The 23,648-nt window shown below is 52.8% G+C and overlaps 1 protein-coding gene across 8 annotated transcripts in view; it reads right to left on the reverse strand.

Annotated features, from left to right (window-relative positions):
- ACTN1 (actinin alpha 1) overlaps window positions 1–23,648 on the reverse strand; it is a 95,799-nt gene that overhangs the window by 16,029 nt on the left and 56,122 nt on the right. For all 8 annotated transcript variants that reach the window (XM_070594115.1, XM_070594116.1, XM_070594113.1 and 5 more), the window contains exons 4-9: window positions 18,017–18,103; window positions 15,432–15,519; window positions 14,829–14,907; window positions 10,578–10,659; window positions 8,877–8,962; window positions 1,155–1,247 (exon numbers count right to left, since the gene is read on the reverse strand). In XM_070594115.1, coding sequence (XP_070450216.1) covers window positions 1,155–1,247; window positions 8,877–8,962; window positions 10,578–10,659; window positions 14,829–14,907; window positions 15,432–15,519; window positions 18,017–18,103 — 515 coding nt within the window. The remainder of the gene's footprint in view (window positions 1–1,154; window positions 1,248–8,876; window positions 8,963–10,577; window positions 10,660–14,828; window positions 14,908–15,431; window positions 15,520–18,016; window positions 18,104–23,648) is intronic.

Raw genomic sequence — 23,648 nt, forward strand, 5'->3', positions numbered from 1 at the left:
CACAGCCACATCACTGAACCTCCCTGCTCTGCAAGGGGGAGAACTGCCGACGTGGTGGAAGACAGCTCAACCAAGAGCAGGAGAAGCGAGTCCTGGTTCTAGGTCTACCTGGCAGGGCCTCAGTCTCCTCACCGACACCATGGAGAAGTTAACAATTGTTCCCTGAGGTCCTTGCCGCCTGACCTTCTAGGATTCTAGAAGGTGGGTCCCTGACTCAAAGGGGAAGAGGCGGCTTCTGGGACACAGGCAGGGAACAGCTTGGACTGTTTTCCTTGAAGAGGTGATGGTGATGGTGAAGACGGAGGAGCTGAAGCGACGATAGCAAACATACTGATCCCCTGCAAGGTGCCAGGCACGTCACCCAAATTAACTCATCTGAATAATCACAGGAACCCTCTGGGGTCAAGTGCTATGACCCTCCCCCAGGTTACAGACGAGGTAACCAAGGCACTGCGAGGTTATGTGACTTGCCAAGGTGACCCAGGCTGAATGGCGGAGCAGGGATCAAACCCAGGCACGTAGGCTCCAGAACATGGGTTCTTACTACGCTGGACAGCAGATCCACCCAGGGGAGGGGTGAGCTGTTCCAAAGGCTGAATTCTTTCAAGGAAGAAGCATGTGGACTCTTAACCCAAATGCATTCAATGGCAGAACAGCAAACCCAGCACTGTCCCATCCTGTCCCCCGGGGTGGTTCAGCCGCTAGGCCAGCCTGAGCCAGCACTGATCTCCCTGGTTCATACCCTCTCGGAACCAGGCGTTCCCCTCTCCTAGTCTGAGTGAAACTCACAGAACAACAGCACATCAGGCTGGAAAGGCCTGTGAGATCCCTTGGCTCAACTCTCACTTGTCAAGTGAAAAACCTGAGAACCAGGGAGAGGAAGGGATTTCCCAGGCTCACTGTGGGTGACAGAATGGGCCTGGAACTCAGCTCTCAGAAGCCCAGAGACTAGCCCCGGACTCACTCTCTGCTTTCTGGGAGAGCAGGAGCAGAGCCCAAGATGTCCTGGGTTAACTGTGCTGGGACCACGGACCACACCCGGCCTGCACTGGGCCCCAGGACGGACTGGAGGTACAGGTTCTGGGGCTCCTTTTCTGTCAGGGTGGGGTGGCAGGGCCTTGCTGGGGCCGGGCCAAAACTCAGGTGATACCCACATCGCTGGCCAGCTTCTCGTAGTCTTCCATGAGCTGCTCGTTCTCCTGGTTGACGGCCAACACCTTGCAGATGCGATTGGCTGCTGTCTCCGCCTGGCAATGAGACAGAGGGTCCCGGTCAGCCTCCCGGAGCACCTGGTCCACACCTGTCCCGACAAAGCCCCCTCCCACCCCTGCAGCTCCCAAGGCTCTGAATTCACAGCCTCCTTGCCCCTCCTCACCATCCTCTTTGCCAGCCCATACCTTGTCCCATGGATCAGGGGGGCCCAGAGAGAGGTCTTGGTGGCTGAATTGGGCCGCTGGAGCAGGGCCTGAGTTTGAGGCCCAACATGTATATTAGAAAGAAACAAATCCCATGACTGATAGAATCAACCCGCTCAGCTCAGGCTCAGAGATAAGAAAGTTCACGCCCATCCTAGAATTCCAAGAGGAGGCCCTGGGACCCCAAGGCTCAGGCTCTCGGGCTGGATCCCAGGGACGCAGAATTCAAATCTGGGAGTTCTGGAATAAGGGGCTGACTGAGAAGCGGTGCGGCCTCTCGGGATCCCTGCAGAATCTCTCAAGTCTCCTGGGGCAAAGCCCAAAGAACTTTACAGACGATCCAGGGACCCTCTCCTCCACTAAGGGCAAGAGGTAAGGGTCAGCCCATACGGGCAGGACACCCCGAAACGGAAGTGTGGGCAGCCCTGGGAAAGCCCTGCTCATGTCCTGCACTGAGTGCCGATCTGACACGGAGCTGGGCCCCGGCAGCCAGAGGAACAAGATAACGGAGCGGCAATCAGAGGCAAAGGCCCAGAACCCTGGGAGACACACCTTCTGTGCATGGAGGGCCCTGTGCACCCCACACCGGCAGGGCCAGGTGGTCCTCAATGCACTTTGCTCAGGTGACTTTTGAATTCAGCTCTATTCTTGTGCACAGCCTAACCCAACTCCAAGGGGAGGTGAACTCAAAGCCTTTTTGGGGTCCTGGATAGAAAGGAAGACAGCCTAGGGGTGGGAGCAGACAACGCCTGTGAGAAGACAGAAATGCACTCTGGGGCCCTGGAGAAGGGTGCCCCTGTAGATGACAAGGGACGATGAAGGTTTAGGGGTTAGAAAGATGAGACCTCACAACTGGTTGATGAACAAGACAAAATGGGTTTCAACTGCAGCAAGACAAACTGAGGCTACACAAAAGGAAGAACTTCCTGAGAATGAGGATGCTTAGAACTGGGAAGGAGTGACTAAGAAGATGTAAATGTTTCTTCCCTGCAGAACTTTTCGAATAGGAAGTACACCCACAGAATCATGTGATGTGTGTGTGACTGTGCTGGGATATGTGTGTGTGTGAGGGGGTAGGATGAGATCATCATCGAGGTCCTTTCAAGCTCCAAGGCAAGAGACTGCATCCTCCAGGGTGAGGCATCAGAGCAGGTGGGCCTCCAGCAGGGGAACAGCGGGAATGGCCAGAGAGGGAGCTGAGCGTCCTCTGAGAAGGGACTTCGAGGCACCAGCCTGGTGATGCAGTGGTTAAGTTCCCATGTTCCACTTCGGCAGCCCGGGGTTCACCGGTTCGGATCCCAGGTGCAGACATGGCACCGCTTGGCACACCATGCTGTGGTGGGCATCCCACGTATAAAGTAGAGGAAGATGGGCATGGATGCTAGCTCAGGGCCAGTCTTCCTCAGCAAAAAAGAGGAGGATTGGCAGCAGATGTTATCTCAGGGCTGATCTTCCTCAAAAATAAATTGATTAATTAAAATAAAATAAATAAAAGGTTTAAAAAAAAAAAAAGGACTTCAAGTCCCAGGTCTCAAGAAACTGGGGCAGAGAGTCACATCCTTGGACCCTCATCTCCGGCCCCTCAACTCAACTGTGTCCTGGAGATGCCACGGCCACTTCTCACACCGACGCCTGACTGATCATCCTTCCGTCTGAGAAACAGGGGGAGTCCCAGGAGGCAACGAAGAGGGAAATTCCTTCCTGGAGCCTGTCCCAGAAGGTGTGGGGCCCCCGAAATAGCAGGGTTACAAGAACCAGGCTGATGTGCCCACGAGGCTGGCTGGGGCTGGCAATCCGCCTGCAGTCACAGGGCTACTGTCCTGGAAGGCTAGGGCAGGGGCCCTGGGGGAGGCCAATGCTCTCCTCCGTACTGACATTCCTGTACGAATGCGGGGTGGCTGCAAAGACCCCTTCCCAACGTGCTGACGGGGCAGGTAACAGTCATGGCAGCTGCTCGTGGTGGGCAAACGGCAGCTGGCGCTGTGAAGCCCTCCTTCACCTGGGTGTCCTCCTGATTCATCTTGAAATCCTGGGCTCAGTAGTCACACAAACTTTGATTTGTGTGTCAACTTATCAAATTGGTGGACTGAGCGAGGCCTGTATTCACGGGATTTTAGGAGACGTCCCGTGGGTCTCGCGAGCCTTGCCCGTCCCTCACAGCCTGGCAACTGTTCCAGGGTCAAAGGGACCTCCTTTTGGATGAAGTCTGGGGGAGTTCCCGAGTGGGCCTTCTGGAAATTTTTCAAAAAGACTCCATTTCTTTCCCAAGCCTGCGTCTCAGCCTGGCCCCAGCCCCGCCCCTCTCAGGCTGGCCTCACCAGGAGAGGCTGACTGAGGAAACCCATCAATATGACCAGGGAATCTGCCTTTGGAAATAAAGCCTGGGCCTCCTGGACCACAGAGGGCTTTCTTTAGAAAAGGCCGTGTCCTGTCTGCAAACCCCATCAGGGTTGCCTCAAGGGACAGCCCAGCTCTAACTGTGACCTCCAGGAAGCAGGCTCCCGGAATCCAGATTTGATTTCAGAAAAAAAAGGAACGACATGCAGGACCCTCAGAACCTCGCCCCCGACCCTGCGCTCACTGCCCGATTCCCTCCCTCACGGAGGCAGAAGCCCGCAGAAGCCCGCAGATGCCTGCCAGCCGCCTGCCAGCCGCCTGCCAGCTGATGGGTGAACTTGCTTCCACACTGGTCCCTCAGTCACCCATCAACCCCAGCTGACCCCAGCCCAGGACGTCAGAGACCAGCTGAGGAAGCACAAGCTTGGTGAGGCCTCCAGAACACGGTCCCTGGAGTGGAAGAGAAGCGAGACTCCTGCTGGTGGATCGGAGCCTACCCCAGTCGTCCCAATGTTCTGGTTTTCTAGCTTTTTTCCTCCCAGGGCTACAAGAACCCCACACACTATGGAGGATTTAGGACAGAGGTACCCAACACCACCAGGTACACAAAGAGACTGCTCAAAGGAGAGACTGGTTGTAGGGGAGGAAAGATTCAGTCCCTGAGAGGAACTCGAAAACTGAGGCAGCTTCAGAGTCCTGCCCCCAGGCTCCTCCTGCTCTGGAGCCCGAGAAGCAGCCCCAGGATGCCAGACCTTTCTGATGATGAGAGAATTTGCACACACAGGACAAGGGATGTGAGCACAGATCATCAATGGGCTGAGAAAATATTTTACAGGAATAGGCAAATGGATTACTTCCAAGTGCCAAAGGAAAAGACTTCTGGAAATCTCTGTTTACCTTTCCTTGTTTTGCATTCTCTTGTTTTTCATGACCTACTTTAAGTTGTACTATTTTACAACTGAACACAGAACAATGTTTGGCTTCATATTAGTTATTTTTAAAGAAATTAGGGACTATTATTCCTGGAAGATGAGCTATCCCAATGAAACCTTCAGCCACCCCAAGACAAACTGCCACCCTGACAATCGGCATCCAATTAGCTGGAACAGGCAGTCTGGAGAGGAACCATCCCCAATTACGGTGACATCAAACACCCAGACGTGGCCAAATGATGCAGCCCACAGCCACCCACAGATTCACATCAGTGCCACCACAATCATCTGTGACATTTTTAGTCAAAGATTTCCCAAATCTAGCTAGAAGTGCCCATTTCCTTCCTCCCACAGCCACCCACTGCCCTAGCCCTTCCCCATGTCCCAAGTCAGCGCCCAGCCCTGGTGTCCCTGACAGTGAGGCCCCCAACAGACAGGAGCAGACCCACGGCAGCCGGCCCGCTCTGTAGCCGCCGTCTCTGGCTTTCCCCCAGCAGCCCCTGCTCCAGGCAGCGGGACGAGAGCCTGTACCAGCGCCACTTGCTCTCCTCTCACAGACCACACTCCGTCACATCTCAGAGCTTCCGTACAAGCTCGGCTGCCCTCCTCAACCCTCCCTAAGCTTCTCCCTGGTGGGCCCCCTCCTCAACGCTTAAAACCCTCAAGCCCAGTGTCCTGCTCCAGGAAGCCTCCGTGGCCTGCAGCCGTGCGCCCGCCCGCAGGTCCACAGCGAGCAGAGCACTGAGCAGACCGCGGCCACGGTGGGCTGCCGTTACGAACGGTTTCCCCAGGTGGACCAGGAATTCCTTGAGGGCAGGAAGGGGTTCTTTCCCTTAGAAGATTCACAAGAGTGAATAAAGCCATGGATGATGGAGGCATGCAAACAGCACCATCTACTCCTAGAAGCTTCCAGAAACACCTACAGCAAATCCAGTTGGTGCCTTAAATGGCTGTTTCTCACAAACAGTTCCACTAGACCAAGAGCTCTAAAGCTCAAACTAGATAAATGAAATCTGGTTGCTCCAAACCCCTTCTAAATCCCCACAGGGGAAAAGAAGGGGAGGAGAGCTGGGAAAGAATCAGAACCCGAACCAAGGTGGCAAACAGAAGCTGGTCCTCATCTGACCAGGAAAATCAATCCGGCACACTTGCATGCCCCATGCGTGTATGGGCACCTGTACTGCTGCACACGCACATGTGCACCACACATGCACGCATGCAACAGACTCTGCGGCTTCGCTAGTTCCACCGTCCACGGGTTGACAAGAGAAAGGCCAAGGGAAGGACAGAGGACACTGGGCATGGGTGTTGGAAGATGTCTCCCCATCGCACCCGACACCGAGACGGGAAGAGCGTGCGGGTCTGAAGGACCTTCCTCCACGACGGGACGGGCAAGAGCCCTGCCCACCGGCCTGCGAAGCTCTAAGCAGCTGCCTGAATCCTTACAAGTGGTTCAGGGCAACTCTCAGGGAGGTCCCTGACCCAGGACAGGAACACCCCCCCACCCCGACTCCCACCCCCGCCCCCAGCTGGTGACCTTGTCCTCAGAGGTGGACAAAAGGAGCGTGAAATGGTCGCAAGAGGGATGAGTGAAAGGGAAGAGGGCATGGGGGGAGGTGGTATGAGATCTGGGAGGGAGAAAAGCAGGCTGACACACACACACACACACACGCACGCACGCACACACACACACACACACACGCACGCGCACTCCCTACCAAGCACTGTCATCAGCCAGGACACAGGGAAGGCTTCAGAGACCGGGAAGGCCAGGGCCAATGGGCATGAAGCCCAGGACAAAACCCCTGAAGGCACAGGGGAGGAGGAGGAAGGGGAGTTGGAAAGAAGGTTGGGGAGACCACGGCAGAGAGCTCAGACCTGCCACGGACACGGGCCAGCAGACCCTCTGTGGTTCTCAGGGCTGGGGGCCCACTGAGGCAAATAGACAGACGCCACTCACATCCTGGCTAAAAGACGGGGGGCAAGAGGGGCCTGAAGAAGTTGATGAGAGAGAGCAGCAGAGGTGGGACAAAGAGAAAGAAGAAGCAAGACACCAGAGAAGAGGCTGGAAGGGGCTGGGCATCCTGGGAGGCCAGGGACACCTAGGAGAGGGTGCCTCCCGGCAGGGCTGCTCTCATGTCTCTGTCAGCGCCAATGAGGCCTTGGCAAGAAGCTGAGGAGGGCCCTGCGCGCCCATCCAGGCAGGTAGTAGGGCTACTGCTTGCCCATCCAGGGCCTTCATGTAATATTTTAAAGGCATCTCTTCTCCAAAGCACTTCTAATGGAAACTGTCACACCAATTATGTTAGAAGACATTTTTACTTCCATCTTCAGGACAATTTTAGTAATAAATATTCAGATCTTTCATTGTCTACGGTGCACACATGGCACCCGGGTATAGTGTGCAACCTGCTCCACTGTCCATGGCAGGCCTGGTTGGGAATGATAAGGCAGGGCTCTGAGCCTCTGGCCTGACACCAGGGAGGAGGCAGGAAGACTTCTCTCTGCTCTGGCTTCTGGGTCGTCTGAGAGGATGGTCTTGCCTAAGCTGGACCAAGGGAGAAGGAGAAGTAAAGGGGCCCTGGGTGAAGGAAGTAGTCAGGAAGCACAGCCAAGAGCTGTGCTGCTTGGGATGAGGGCTTTCAACTCAGGCTCCGGGGAAGGAGCTGAGGCCACGAGCATCTTTCCCATTTGTGGCATCCATGATGCCCAGTGTGTAGGGACAGAAAGCAGGAGACCATCCAGAGACTGGGGTCATGGCACCGTCAAATGTCCTGGCCAAGGTTCAGAGGGCACCCTGCGCTTCTGCAAGAAGAGGGGGCTTCCCTGCCCCGTCCTTTGACTCCAGGGCCTGCTGCTGGAGGTCCAGGGAGGCCAGCAGGGGGCGTGGGCAAGGCCGAGGGAGAGCTCACCTTCTGCGCACCCGAGAAGGCGAGGCAGTGACATGAAACACTAGGTCACATGGCCCTCCCATCCGGCCTTAGCGTGCCCACACATCTGCGCAGAGAAGGAGAAGAGGTTGAGAAGAGAAAGTAGCGGCAGCAGCACAGAGTCAACCTACACAGCCACGGCGGACGGAGAGAACGCAAGACGGATGGACAGACAGAAAAGGAGGGACCGAGCAGAAAGGAAAACTGAGATGGTGGCAGGAGAAAGGGTCGGGGGGAGCACAGGCTGAGACAGGGAAGCGGGAAGAGCAGAGGGGAAGGCTGGGCAGAGGGCGGGGGACGTGCGGGACGCCCTGTCATGCTTCTGAGACAGTCTCTCCCTGTGGAGGGTGGGAGATTTGCCTGAGCACGTGACAGGTCGAAGGCCAGGCCTGTGGTGTGCGGTCATGGTGACCTGGATGTTGTGTTTCTGGGGTCCTGCCTGTGAGGGGAACTGAGTGAGGGGCATCTGCTGCCTCAGCTAAGCCTGGTAATAAAATCTTCAAATCTTCCACATCTGGAAGCAGGGTGAATGATGCCCTTTAGCTGTGGTACCCTTGTGTAGTACGGAACCTGCACAACTGGACTTTAACCTCAGGCCTCCCTGAGCAAATCTGGGCCAGGACACTTGAAGGGGTTCACGTCTGCCCACCCATCTTTCCCTTCCTCCCTCCAAGGGTTGTGCTTATGTCCAGGAGTGGAAAGCGACCCCACATGGGGGTCCCGGGCAAGATATAGAAGGCACCAGGACCCAAAGGGGCTGTGGACAGATTTGCTAAATCAAGGCCATGTGCAAGAGAAAGTTGGGGGCTTCATGACACCTTTGCAAAACAGGTCAGTGAAGACAGGAGACAGGTCCCCAGAGCGGCTTCCCCAGGGAGGTCCCTACTGCCCTGACACACCCTATAGCTTCCACAGAGGTGGGCACTGAGGTGCCGCTGCCCATGCACCTGCCAGGCCTTCAGAACCACCCCGGCTGATGTCACCCATGCAGCCCTTCCCGCTGAAGCCATCGGGGTCCCAGGAGGTAAGCTCCTGCCCGACTTTCTCGGAGACAGTAGAGAAAGAGCAGAGGTGCAGGCGGGAGAGGCGCTGAGCAAGGCCACCACGCCACACTGGCCGCAGGGGCTGATGAGACCAGAGACGGGCCCTCAGGACCCTGTGGCCGAGGAGAGCGGAGAGATGGGGGTGGGAGGGGCGTGAGCATGGTGTGGGGTCCGGCATGAGGTGTGCTGGGCAAGGAAGGACCAGGGGGCCCTGGGTACCTTCTGGGCTCCAGAGAAGGCATGGTAGAAGCTGGACACATAGGTCATGATGGCCTTCTCATCCGGTCGGGCGGTTCCGACAATGTCTGTCAAGAAAAATCTGGAGTTAAAGCCAGCTGGGGAACACACAACACGCCTCCTGATGTGATGTGGACAGAGGCTCTCAGACCACCCGGTCTTCTTGCCAAAATGCAGAGCCTGAATCTAACTGGCTTCCGGCATCAGCTTCCACTTACAGGAAGATGAGAGGGACAGTGAGATGGGGCCCTGAGGGAGCAAACAGACAAACCCCGAGTAGGGAACAGTGCCTGGGACAGCCGGCCCAGCTCCTGCAGGCAGCTCAGTGGCGGGAACAAAACGGGGTGGAAGGAGGACAGAAGAGCTACAGATTAGAAAAGACGTAAGAAATACAACTAAATGCCATGCGCAGACTCTGGATCCTGATGAAAACAAACCGACTCTAAAAAGAAACAACTGGGGAAATCTGATTTTGAACTGGGCAGTAGACGTATCAAGGAATTACTGTTAATTTGCTAGGTGTGAAAATTGTTTTATGGTTGCATAAGAAAATATTCAGGAGCCAGGCCGGTGGCATAGCAGCTAAGTTCACACACCCCACTTTGGTGGCCCAGGGTTCACAGGTTCGGATCCTGGGCATGGACCTACGCGCCGCTCATCAGGCCATGCTGCAGCAGCATCCCACAAAGAAGAACTAGAATGACCTACAACTAGGATACACAACTATGTACTGGGGCTTTGGGGAGGGGGAAAATAAAAAGAGGAAGATTGGCAACAGATGTTAGCTCAGGGCCAATCTTCCTCACAAAACAAAATAAAAACCTTTAAAAAAAAAAAAGAAAGTATTCATATTTTTAAGGTATGTATTCTGAAGCATGTAGCTATGAGATCCTGTGATTTCTGGGATTTGCTTTAAAATATTTCAACACAGAAAACAAAAAAAAGAAAAAAATAAAGTGTGACAACATCTCAATAGTTGTTATCTGGATGATGAATACATACAGGTTCATTATACTATTGTCTCTGCTTTTACATATGTTTGAAAATGGCTCCACACACACACAGATGTTGTCACAAACTATCGCATCTCTCATCTATTCTCCGAAGGGCCTGTTCATCTTTCCAAAAAGTCATTTGCTTTCCTGTAAGTGCCCTCTCTCCCCCTTCCCCCTGCGAAGTTAGAGATGAACATACACCCCCAACTGACCACTCCTTCCATCCCCACCACCCGAACTCCCGAGTGGACGCGCGATGCTCATGTCAGTAAATGGCTGTTGGCTTTTCTCTTGTTAGTCTCTCTTTCGTCACTCTAACTCACAGGGCCCCAGCTGGAGAACCCAGGAGGGTAGGGGGAAAAGATGCTTTCCCTCCCCTACAGCAACCAGGGAGCACCACACTCTACCCCAGCAGCCACTACCCGGACCCCAAGGCCAAAGCGAGAACCACCCTCAGGCGGTCGATGCAAAAACAGCCTCAAAGCCTTTGTCAGCACCAGCCACCCTTCCCTACAAACCTCAGGGAACTATGGAATCCCTGACGGGCAGGTGACCTCCAGGCTCCCCAAATGAGATCCCAGAGACCAGGCCTTCTCCCTTCCTGCCTCAGGCTGCTGGGCCCACTCGTGCTGACCGCTGGGTGGCAGGTGGGAGAAGAGCTGGTGGCCCAGAAGGAAAGCGCCTTCACCTTCAGCATCCAGCATCTTGGGGATGTCCAGGTACTTCTCCGCCACATCGAAGGCCGTGTTCAGGTTTGTGAGTGGATCATCCTACAGGGAGAAGAAGAAGAAGGAGTTAGACAGTGAGAAGTATGACAAGACGCTGGCTACCCCCATCTGGATGACCACCAAGATTGGGGGGCAGAGGAAACTGTTATAGCCCCTCCCAGGCTCAGTCCTCAGGGGCCAGCTCTGGGTGTAGAAGGCTGGCCTCACCACGAGGGCTCACTGGCTGGGGGTTTATAACACCATCTTTCCTCCTCAAGCCTCAGCTTCTTTGCCAGAGAAATGGAGTGAAGAATATTGGCCTGCAGCCCAAGAAAGAATTGCTAAGAAGTGAGTGCTGAGAGCAGGGTACCGGCCTGGGTGCTATCAGTCTTGGCTTCTGGTTTCATCTTTGCACCAACCAGTGGGACTCATGGGTAAGCAAGCTGGCTTCAGTTTCCCCATCTGTTACTCAAGAGATAGACTAGGAGGGGCCAGCCCCGTGGGCGATTGGTTAAGTTCGCGCACTCTGCTTCGACAGCCCAGGGTTTTGCCAGTTCCAATCCTGGGAGCAGACATGGCATCGCTCATCAAGCCATGCTGAGGCAGAACCCCACATGCCACAACTAGAAGGACCCACAACTAAAAGACACACAACTAAGTACCGGGGGCTTTGGGGAGAAAAAGGAAAAATAAAATCTTTAAAAAAAAAAAAAAAGAGTTGGACTAGGAGCTCTCAAACTCCTTTGGCGCTCACATTCCATGAAATCTTGGGGCTCCTTCATACAGCTATAGCCTTCTGACTATTCTTATTTCTGCTACCTTCTCAAGAAAACCCATTAGGGATTGGTGAGGATATACAGAAACTGGAATCCTTGTGCACTGTCGGTGGGACTATAAAATGGTGCAGCTGCTGTGGGAAACAGTATGGAGGTTCCTCAAAAAGTTAAACATAGGGGCCAGCCCAGTGGCGCAGCGGTTAAGTGCGCATGTTCCGCTTCAGCGGCCTGGGGTTCTCCGGTTCAGATCCCAGGTGCAGACATGGCACCACTTGGCAAGCCATGCTGTGGCAGGAGTCCCACATATAAAGCAGAGAAAGATGGGCATGGATGTTAGCTCAGGGCTAGTCTTCCTCAGCAAAAAAAAAAAAGAGCAGGATTGGCAGGAGATATTAGCTCAGGGCTAATCTTCCTCAAAAAAAAAAAAAGAATAGGAAAAAAATAAGTTAAACATTGAATTTCCATATGACTCAGTAATTCCACTTCTGGGTATATATCCCAAAGAACTGAAAGCAGGGACTCAGATATTTGTGCACTCATGTTCATAGCTGTGATATTCGCAATAGCCAGAAGTTGGAAACTACCTACATGTCCATTGAGAGATGAATAAATAAACAAAATGTGGTATATCCGTACAACAGAATATTATTGTGCCTTAAAAAGGAAATTCTGATACATGCTACAACATAGACAAACCTTGAAAACATCATGCTAAGTGAAATAAGCCAGGCACAAACAATGTATGATCCCACTTACAGAGGTACCTAGAATGGTTAAATTCCTAGAGACAGAAAGTAAAATGGTGGTTTCCAGGGGCTGGCAGAAGGGGGAATGGGGAGTGGTTCAATGGGTTCAGAATTTCAGTTTTGCAAGACGAAAAGAATTCTGGAGATGGACAGTGGAGATGGTGGCACAGCAATGTGAATATACTTATGGCACTGAACTGTACTAAAAATGGTTAAAATGGGGGGTGGCCCAGTGGCCCTTCTGTGGCCTGGGGTTCATGGGTTTGGATCCTGGGCGTGGACCTACACCACTCATCAAACCATGCTATGGCAGCATCCCACATACAAAATAGAGGCAGACTGGCAATGGATGTTAGCTCAGGGCCAGTCTTCCTCAACAAAAAAAACAAACCAAAGAAAGAGTATTAAAAAAAGGATAAAGCAGTAAGTTTTATGTTGTGTACATTTCACCACAACTAAAAAACAAATTTTAAATGTGGAAAAAAAACACAACTCAGTGGGAGGAGTTTCTTGCTGGACCTCCCACTATTTCTTGGATCCCCAGACTAACCTAAAAACAAGCTGGTTTTGTCAGTCCAGGACTCAGTTTCCCTGTTTGCTAAAGTGAGAATCACAAAGTAACCAAAGGATAAACACATTCATTTGGGACACTTTCAGGAAGAAATTGCTCAAAATAGAGAAGGTGGAGTGCTTCTGGAAAAGTCTCTGACAGCTTCCAGAGTGATAAAAAACACTGCCAGGCAGTGAAGGTCACTTCCATCCAAGGCTGTAAGCAGTCCTCAGGTCCCAGGTACACACCCACCTGGCCCATGTCATTCCCAGGGACCGCCAGGCCCCCACGCCCACCTAAGGTCACTGTGGAAGGAAGGGCTTCCGGTCAGAGCCCCTCACTCTCCCCTGTTCCCAAGCACTGCTCAGCTCTGGCAACCTGTGCTTTCTGGAAAGAAGCCACGGTTCCGTGGGCCAGGTCTGTGCCAGGACTGGGGCTGGATTTCATTGATGCTACTGAATGAAAGAGAGAAGGAGACAGACACCGTGAAGCAGGGAGAAATGAAAAGACACAGAGAGGGAGGGAGGGTGGGGAGAGAGCTGGCCGGCTGTGCGACAAGGGCCCCTGGACTCTCACCTCCCGAATGGCTGAGGCTCCCGGTGTCTGTGGAAAGTGGGGAGGGACTGTAGAGGCCCGGTCAGCACGGGCCCCCCTTTCTATGGGATAGAGAACAGCTGCGGACTAACTGGCTGCTGCCACCCCAGCACACCCAGGCAGGGACACAGACACACACACGCCCGTCACCCAAGCACATCAGCTGCACAGTGAGGAGGCACCAGAAGGCGCGTTTAACAGAGAATCGTGGCCCCTAGGATTTCCCGTCAGCAGCCCTGTTTGACTTGGGTACACAGCTTTCGGGCAGGTTGGGGGGTTCTGAAGCTGTTTTTTTCCCCCTCACAAGGCAGCTGAGTTAAAGGGCTGGGATCCCTCTGTCCCCCAAGAGACGAACATGGGAAGGGCTGGCCCTGTGCTGGCCAGGCTGCAGGCTCCTCCCCTGCAGCAGGTGGGCCCTGCCAGGTGGGCAGTGTCCACAGCCTCAAGCTTCGGCCCAGCAGGGGATGGGACTCCATCCTTCCTGGCAGGTGACTGCCCATGTCCTCCCCTACAAATCCTTCTCAGCAGCTCTCTCCCCCACACCCTGGAGGCAGGGCCTGCTGCCACTCAGAGTTGACAGAGCAGCTCTCACACCAGCAACACAAAGCCTTGTTGGCCACTGGGAAGCAGAGGTCCCTGCTGGGGGCATAGGCAAGGCGGGGCTCCTTACTGAACCCTGTGCTCTCCAAGCTTCAAGGTCAAGTGGAGAAATATAAAACAGTCACTCCTAGAAGCCCCCTTGCCAAGAGACTCGAGCATGGACAGAGGACGTTCCAACCCAAGCTCCATATCATCAAGTGGGGTACAAGCAGGGCTCCAGGTGGCCTCTCCCAAGACGCCCGCACCACGTGGCCTCAGCAAGGGACGGGCTGAGAGGGAGGATGGGGTGAGCACAGTCAGAGAGCCCCCGGACAGCCCTCTCCAAGGTCTCGGCCAGCGTCCCTTAACCAGCCCGGACCCTGAGAACCACCCCAAGGCCAGCCACACAGCCCCACCTCCTCGTCCACTCCTCGACAGGGGCACAGGCTCAGGAAAACCTCCCAGCAGCTGCATGCCAAAAGCATAAATGAAATCGGGCAGCAGCAAAAGAAAACGCCCCAGCCAGACTTCAGCCGTGAAGTGAACCAAACCCACGGTGGGAAGCTGCCCAGCCAATCTCAGACACGGCCGGGATAAACACCTCTGAGAAAATGCAACGCTTGAAATTGTGAAATGAATACATCCCCCTTACAAAACCTGCATTGACAGAAGGGGAGAACGCCACTTACTATTCCGTCACTCTAACACAATCAATGCCGCCGTTTGGCTATTTTTCCCGGTGGGCTGTCAAGTCAGCAAAGTACATGCATGCTGTGCACATATGATATAGTGAAGGTGTTTTTCTCTTCCTTCTAAATGGCTGTCTCCTTGGCTCGTCTAAGAAGACTGACAGCCCTCACGCTGGGCCATGCGCTCTCAGAACAGGGGGCCCAGTCCCGCCCTCCCCCGCCCTCCCCCACCCCCACCTACCCACCAGGGACCAGCACGCCGGGGGGTGGCAGTGGGAGGTCAGGGGAGCACACATACCTTCCGCAGCTTCCCATAGTCGATCAGCTCAGGCCGGTGTCGGTGGATCAAGGCACAGAAGCCGAGGCCATCCTTCCAGCTGCCAGAGGGAGAGCGAAGGTGAGGAGCGGCTGAGGGGGCCCAACACTAACTACGGACAAAGCACGAAGCGGGGGTCTCCCTTGTTCTGGAGATGATGACATAAGGCTTGGGAGGAGGAGTTAGGAGAAGACAGGATGGGCAGGGACATTTCTACCTGTCACCCCCCCAGGCAGTGGGGTCAAGACTTTGTGGGTGGGGCTCGGCAAGTTGAGACACACTTGCCACATCCGACCCTACCCCCCCCCCAAGGTCCCAGCTCTCGTCTGCTCTGTTCCTCATCTTCCCCGACACTCTCCTGGGAGCTCCCCAGTACACGAGCATCAGTCACAGGTGTCAGAGGCAGCAGCCGAGGGGGGCGGGCATCCAAGGGTTGGCGACACTCCCTTCCAAGAAAAGCTACTTCTGCCCACAAGGGCCTCAGCTCTGTTCTAGAGATGAGACTGATCCCGCCAAGGGGGCGCGGAGGTCCTTGGGGGAGGCAGCCTCAGTTTTGCAAGAGCCCCTCAGCCCGTGGCCACTCACCTTATGTGGAAGTTCTGGATGTTGACGTTTTTGTAGGGGGCTGTCTTTCTCTGACACCACAAGAGCAGCCCTTCCTTCGCCGAAGTCTCTGTGGGGAAGGGGACAACAGGTGGAGAGGTCAGGGGGCTGGCTCTGTGGAGGGAGGGGCAGTGGCTCACGGGACGCCTCACCATGGCCACAGGGCCCAGGCTCTTTCACACAGGGGGTCCACACAAAGACCCCTGGATTGCAACCCCGCTGCTACCAGGCCATCAAGTCTACTTCCTTGAAACATTTGAGAAGTTACTTGAGAAACACAGAAGCAAGCCAGGAAGTTTCTCATAGTTAGCTGCATTACACATTTAAATACTGAGATAAGGGCCTTTCAGACTCAAAATATTTCCCTGTCACTTCCTTTTAATCAAGGAAATGGGGGCCGGCCCAGTGGCCGAGTGAGTAAGTTCTCATGCTCCGCCTCGGCGGCCCAGGGTTTCACCAGTTCGAATCCTGGGCACGGACGTGGCACCACTCAACAGGCCGTGCTGAGTTGGCATCCCACATGCCACAACCAGAAGGACCCACAACTAAAAAATACACAACTATGTACCAGGGGGCTTTGGGAGAAAAAGGAAAAAAATAAAATCTTCAAAAAAAAAAATCAAGGAAATGGAGCAAGACAAAATATGTTGGCAACCTACGCCAGGTAGCCACTTTGGGGAGGAAAGTTGGATTGATCTATGGAATCTAAAGTCCAGGAATCTCCAGAAAGGGGCACGTGTGCCCTGTGCAGCATACACAGCCACGTGGGAAAAAAATGTTAGGACTCCAATCAGATTTCAACTAAAAGAAAATAAGGTTTCCTTATATTTAATGCATAGATTGCCACTGTTGCTGTGTGTGAGACAGACCCCTGTCGGTAAGGTAAGGCAGGTATCTCAGGGGACCCCAGCAGCTCCCAGCCCAGATATGGCTGCAAACCACACCGCCCCATGTGTTCGCATCTGTGAACTGCAGGTCATGGTACCCAGTGAAGTGGGTTTGTGGATGATCTCATTTACTTTCAATTCACAAAACAGACTTTAAAATGACATAAATTAGTCGAAGTAAAGATAATAGAATAATTCAAGCACAGGCAAACAAAAAAAAAAAATCAGCAAAGCTAAGGCTTCTGAGTTCAAGCTCTTCAACAGCTCTATTACGAGATTAAAACAATGACGATTCGGGGGCTGGCCCGGTGGCCGAGTGGTTAAGTTCGCGCGCTCCGCTGCAGGCGGCCCAGTGTTTCGTCGGTTCGAATCCTGGGCGCGGACATGGCACTGCTCGTCAGACCACGCTGAGGCAGCGTCCCACATGCCACAACTAGAGGAACCCACAACGAAGAATACACAACTATGTACCGGGGGGCTTTGGGGAGAAAAAGGAAAAAATAAAATCTTTAAAAAAATTAAAATAAAATAAAATAAAAAAAACAATGACGATTCGATCCGAGCTGACAAGAAGTCTGCCCGAAAGAATCAAACTCATCAAGAAGGCAATTTGAGGAGCAGCCCCGTGGCCGAGTGGTTAAGTTCGCACACTCCACTTCGGCAGCCCAGGGTTTCGTCAGTTCGGACCCTGGGTGCAGACATGGCACCGCTCATCAGGCCACGCTGAGGCGGCGTCCCACACAGCAGAGCTACAACTAGAATATACAGCTATGTACTGGGGGGCTTCGGGGAGAGGAAGAGGAAAAAAAGATTGGCAACAGGTGTTAGCTCAGGGCCAATCTTCCTCACCAAAAAGCACAAATATTTAAAAAAAAAAAAAAAGGGCAGTGGCAATTTGAAAATGAATTTATAGCCACCATCACTAACAAGAACCACGTCCTAAGTGACTATGTGGGCATCCTTTTAACCACTTCAGCCCTAAATACCAAGTATCTATAAACCAAACATAGACCTTCCCATTGCTGTATCACCAACAGTCCAAGATTCCCATATGGAAACCAAGATTTCCAAACAAATTTAATCCACATTGTTCTCATTAAAAAATTACTTGAAGAAAAATCTTTTCAAGATTTAAAAATTTTTTTGGTGTGTGTTTTATAATATGCATAGCAATACACAAATATAATTTATTACAAAATAAATACACATATATCAGACATAAACTCAAAAACTGCTGGTGTGAAATTAAAAATTGAGAGAGATCACTGCCCCGACCACAGCAGCCTCTTGCAGATCTGGAAAGTGGCCACCAGAGGGTGCTATGGGAGCAGAGTGGAGACCTGGGGTCAGCTTCCCATTCCTGCACTCCCTTCTGGCTGCTGTTCTCCTACCCTTTCAGATTTAACAACCCAAGAGCCAGGTGCGGTTTCCAGCACACTTCCCCACGGCAACTTTGGGCTTTCTCAAAATGGGGAGTTTGCCTGGGGCCAATACACCTGTGGGAACCAGCACCCCAAACAGTTCGTACTTCTCTGCAGACTAGGAGGGCAGATGTCTGCAATGGGCAAGAAGCCCAGGACGTGGCCCACAGTCAAGGCCCCACTGCCCGGGGTGAGGGAGGAAGACGTGACAGTGAAGGCGCAGGAGAGGTGGGGGCGTCATGGAACAGAGCAGACCAACCTTCCACAGAGATGTCCTGGATGGCAAAGCGGAGGATGATGGTCCAGATCATACCCAGGGTCATTTTCACGTTCCCATCCACGATTTCTACAGAAACAGCAGAAGGACATGTTAGGATGGGTCTTAGCAGGAACAGAGTTATTCCGAGCACCCACCTTCTCCAGGCACCACGCAGGAAATCAAAGACCCCACAGCTCCACTTCCAGAGGGAAGTCGATATGTTTTCAGAAGTTAGTGCAACTACATGTCACAGGTGCCAGGAGAGAAGTCTATTTGGGGGGTGTCCTGGGAACACAGGAGGGTGTGGTCAATTCTACTAGGTAGTTCGGGAAAGGTGATAGAGAAGGAGGTGTCTTAAACCACGAGCAGTGTCCCCCAGCCTGATGGAGGAGGGGGCAGGATTTCTCAGCATCACAACTGTTCTGGCAACTCTGAGCTGGGGACCACCAGGCAATCACAGCTCTCAGAATAGCCCTCCACACCCAGAAAGCCGGTGCAGGCAACAGACTGTAATCAACCTAACACAGGTTTGTGAACACCCAACTGAAGGATCCACCAGCTCACAAATCCACCTCGTAATGCCATTAGATGGGTATTAAAACAGATGTTTTAAAAAATCAACAACAGCTTCAAGACCACAACTAAGAGATATCCAACTAAATTCCGTCTAAGCAGCACTATGTAGCCTTTTTAAAAATGCTACAAATTCTATGAAGTAATTTTTTTCTTTTTCTGCACCAGGCCCAGAGGCTGGAAATACAAACATAACTAAGCCCAGCCTTTAAGGAACCCAGGACACAGAGCCATTTATGGTCTTGGGGGCTGAGCAGGTGACAGTCAAACGTAGACCCCTCACCCTCACCTGCTTCCAGATCCGGTGCTCTCGGTTAAGAGTAAGGCATCCAAAGGATATTTTATTTCCCACAACACTGGTTTGAGGGGAGACTCAACACAACTATGAGGAGAGACAACCTCCAGCCACTCCCGATTCCCTGGGCTCATGTCCACCAGGGTTTGCTCCCCAAAATCCTCTTAAAGAAGAGTAGATTCCACTAAGGAAGTTACACTCTAAGATCTTACCCCCTTTCTCAAAAGCGACGGCAAAACTGCATGACTGACAGGGTACAGCGCACTGCAGCTGCTTATCAAGGGCAGGCAGCTCTGCAGAGCCTGCATCCGGGTGCCGAGAGGAGGAGGACCAGCATCCACTTTGGACACGGGACAGGATGTAACTCTCCCTGCTCACAGCGGGGTTTTAAATGCCCCTCCCAGAGCCCTGGACATCACCAGGGCACAGACCCGAGTCGGAGGGCCTGGGTTAGAGACACAGGGAGCTGCAGCAGCACATGAGCATCCAGCTTATCAAGTAAAAGCAGAGCATGCTGGGGGGAAGAGAGAGTTCATAAAGGTTTGATATTTTTAAAATGCCCTTTCATTTGAGACTTCCAATGGTTTAACCTCGGTAACATTTAGAGTCTACATAAATTGGTAAGAAAAAAGTCTAAATTCACAATAGATAAGCAGGCAAAGGACATGAATAGACACTTCAAAAAACATGCAATACAAATAACCAATTTATAAGAATGTTCGATCCCACTTGTGATTCAAGAAGTTATTCCATTTTCGCAGCTATTAAATTAGCAAAGTTAAAAAATAAGCAAACACACACTTCGATGGTGGTAAGGCAACTCCACTGCGACTAGAAGTGTAAATTAGTTTAAAAAAAAAAAAAACTTTCTGGGAAATAGCTTGGCAACAGGGAGCAAGCATCTTGGAGTCGTTCAACTTGTGGAGAGTAAAATTCTACCTCTAGGAGTCTATCCACAGCCAATGACGTGAAATGCAGAGTAAGGCTGCCTGTAAAGGTGCTTGTCGCTAAGCTATGTATCAAAGGCCCCAAACTGGAAACTGTGTGAAGGCACAAAGCACAAGCACGACCGAGCCCAGACCCTGTCGCCCCTCTGCTCAAGACCTCCAGGGCTTCCCATCTCACTCAGAGTCAAAGGCAGTGGGCGGCGAGGCCCTCAGGTCCCTCCACCCCCTCCAGTCACACGGCCTCCTGAGCTCCACCCTCCCTGGATGTCAACGGGGCTTGCCCCTCACCACCCTCCTGTCTCCACTCACCCATCACCTTCTCCTTGGGTCCTTCCTTGACCTCCCACTTGACTCTCCGATTTATTTCCTCCCTCCTACATATGTATGTGTGTATTTTCTCTCTCCCGCTTCTAGAGTGCAAGCTCCACAAGGGTAAAGATTTGGTTTTGCATCACTGCTCAGAGCCCAGCATGGTGCCTGGCACAGAGAAAGCCCTTCTCAACATCTGTTCAATGAACGAGTGAACACTGTAAGGTTCTAACCACAAGCGGGTGAATGGGCAGAGGCGTGACGCAGGCCTGTCAGGCCCCAAGGGCATAGCCACGCTCAGGCTCCTCCAGGGCAAGACCCAGGTCTGGAAGAGGGCACAGCTGTGCTCAACCAACAGATGATGAACACAGCCATTAAAAATTACCTTTGCAAGATTTAATAACTTGGGAAAACCTTTATAATACAGAAAGTGGAAAAAGCAGGTCCAAAATTTTATGAACAGTGTGTCAGATACAAGGGGACATTTTTTTAAAGTCTAGAGAAAGCTCCAGGTGATAATGCTGCCTCTGGGCCTTTCCAGGAGCGGAGGCTGGGTGCTGGCCCCCCTCCCTCCCCCACCCTGCAGCCCCAATGCTGCCCCACTTATAAAGGCCAAATACCTCAGTCTCCTGCTGGCCTTGAGCTCAGTGTCCTCCCAGCACCAAGGAATACGAGGCAGCTTCTTTTTTGGGTCTTGCCTACTTCTTCCTCTCCTCCATCCCCAGAAACCCCCCAGGGATTTTTGCTTACTGAATTCGCACTCATACCAAGTTCTCCAGAAAAGAGAGGAGCCAAGTACAGGCAAAGAGACTGGGTGTGTTCAGTTAAGACCCGTGCACCACCCTGGCCCCAGTGCCCCCGACTCCCCGTCCACCCTCTGGGTGTAACCCTCCCTAGGGGCCCTCCTCCCTGGGTCCCCAGAACGGCACATCCTCTTCCCAGGCATCTCTAGATTTGGAGCAGGGACGCCCCATCTCACAGGCAGCTTAGGTCAGGAGGCCGCCGGGAATGCTGGGTCCAAAAGGAGGGTCCCAAGGCCACAACTGGACCCCGTGGGAAAAACCATGACAGATTATCAGTGTCTGCCACGGGTGTGGGAAGAAGTCAGGCATGTTTCTGTCATTCCTACGGCTACGAAGCCATTCGCATCCTGCACTTACTCGGCGCCTGCCTCTCCCTTCCCCCGACACTGCCCCCCTAGAAATGCAGTCACCTGAGCAGTATTCAGACAGTAGAATGAATGATGCTGGAGAAATTCCACTTGACAGAAACTGGACCCCAGAGGGTCACCACCTCCCAGACCACTGCTGTAGCTACTGTACCCCCACCCCAATCCTGAGGATAGATGCTAAATCATCGAGACCACCCCCAGGCTCTGGGCACCCAAAGACATCAAGATTCCCCCCCAAAGATCTTAAAATAAAAATCTTTCCCAGGTCCTCTCCCCTTGGCAAGTCCCAAGTCCATGAAGCCCAGACATTCCAGAATCAAGCATCGTACAAGAAATCCTAACCCCTCCCCGAGGGATGGCAGTTTCCCGCCTCCAGCTTCCATCTGAACATCTTTGGGGACAGGGAACGTACGCCCTTCCTGGAGCACCCACTCCATTCCCTAAGGTTCCACACGTTACCCACACTCAGCCTGCCCACAGGTGCTCCCTTCCAGGCCTGCTCTACCCTTCAAGGTCAACCAGAGTCTGGTCCTTGCACCACGTGACAATCCTTCAAGGTCTGGCATCTTTCACCCCGGCTGGGCCTGGTCCCCACGGCAGACGAGCCCACGAAGCTCCTCAGTCAGGACAAGCGGCAACATCTGCCCCCAGCCCCACCCCCAGGAGAGCTCGTTCCCTGACCCACCCCACTGCCTTTGATTTTATGGTCTACAGCAGTAAACTGCACTTCAATCAAATAAACCAAACCCATTTGGGGCCTCATCCAGTTTCCTGGCTTGGCAGAGTGGCCACCCCAGCATGATCTTGGTGCTCAGCTTGAAAAGGGAGAGAGGATTTCAAAGTAGGAAGCCTCAGCCTAAAGCACTGGCTCCCTGGGGTAATGAAATTCTTTAGGAAAGTTAGGAATATCTCATTTTAAAGGACTGTCTTAACAATCTTTGGAGAAGCGAGGCCTGTGTCAAAGGAACTGGAAGACCGTGCGTGGCCAGCTAGGTGAAGTGGCTCGTGGAAGATTCAAGGTGCTGGTTAGAGTTTAGACCAGTGCTCTTTGCTCCCTGCCCCTCTGCTGAGACAAGCACAGCCGACTTCACCTGCCACTTCAAAGCAGAGGAGAATCAGACGTGAAGTTCTGCCCTCGGCCCCGCGGGGGAAGCAGCAATGCCCAGGGGTGATGGGAAGAGGTGTAGACCTCAGCTCTGGAGCCCGAACACCTGGGGTTTAATCCTGGCTCTGTCACGTGGGAGCAGTCTGGCCCAGAGCCTGTGCTCGACCACACCACATGCCTCCACCCCAGCAACTCTTCTGAGCCTCAGTTTCCTTGATTGTAAAACGTGACCAGTGATGCCCATCCTGCAGGCCTGCTCACAGGTGGAAGGGGATAATCCGTGTAAAGCATCCTGTCTAGCCAGGCACAGATCTGAAGCTCAGTAAGTGCTGTCACGCCCACCTTCTCCTTCCCTCCTCTCCTTTGCTATTCAGATTCTTCAAAAAAAATATTTTTTAGGTACTTGTTAAATTTTCCTTTCTAAAAATCTGGATTTCTGGCTTCTTTTGAAAAACTGGAAGATCTAGCAATGCTGGATCTGTACACCCACACAGCCACAATTGGTTAGACGACATGGCAGCTGCCCTGCTTAGTAGGACATGCTCTTCCCAGTTCTCCACAGTCCCCACCCATCCCTACTGCTCACCACTGGCCCACCTCATACAGCCTTTACTTCCCTGCCCCAGTGGGCATCTGAGTTTGCAGCAGACCACCTGAGTGGCAATTTCTTTGGCTTCCCACCCCTGCTTAGTTGAAACTTTTTCTGCCAAGTCTTTACTCCTGCCTAATAGAACAAATTATTCTTTCCTTCTTATTAAAAGACAGAGAATATTTTCCCACTCACAAAGCAAAGTACCCTGCTATGTGCAAGTCCTTCAAACACTTACTGGGCACCTATGGTGTGCATCACACTGCTAGGAGCTGGGGCCACAAGGATGCAGAAGATGAGGTCTCTGCCTCACAGCTAAGGGGATGCTGGGACACATAAGGCACTGCCCATGACCACCTTGAGCACCAGCCTGAGTTTCCAATAAGGCAGGGGTTCAGCAAACTCTCTCTGTAATGGGCCTGATAGGAAATATTTTCAGCTTTACAGGCCATACGGCCTCTGTCTCACCTACTCAACTCTGTCTGCAACGAGAAAGCAGGGACAGAGAATATGTAAACAAATGGTGTGGCTGAGTTCCAATATTTACAAAAACCTGTGTTGGCCAGATTGGACCCCATGGACTGCAATTCGCCGACCCCTGTGCTAAAGTTTCTCAGTTTGATACAGAGACATAAAATCCCTC

Source organism: Equus przewalskii, chromosome 25 (genome assembly GCF_037783145.1).
Source record: "Equus przewalskii isolate Varuska chromosome 25, EquPr2, whole genome shotgun sequence".
Taxonomy (NCBI): domain Eukaryota; kingdom Metazoa; phylum Chordata; class Mammalia; order Perissodactyla; family Equidae; genus Equus; species Equus przewalskii.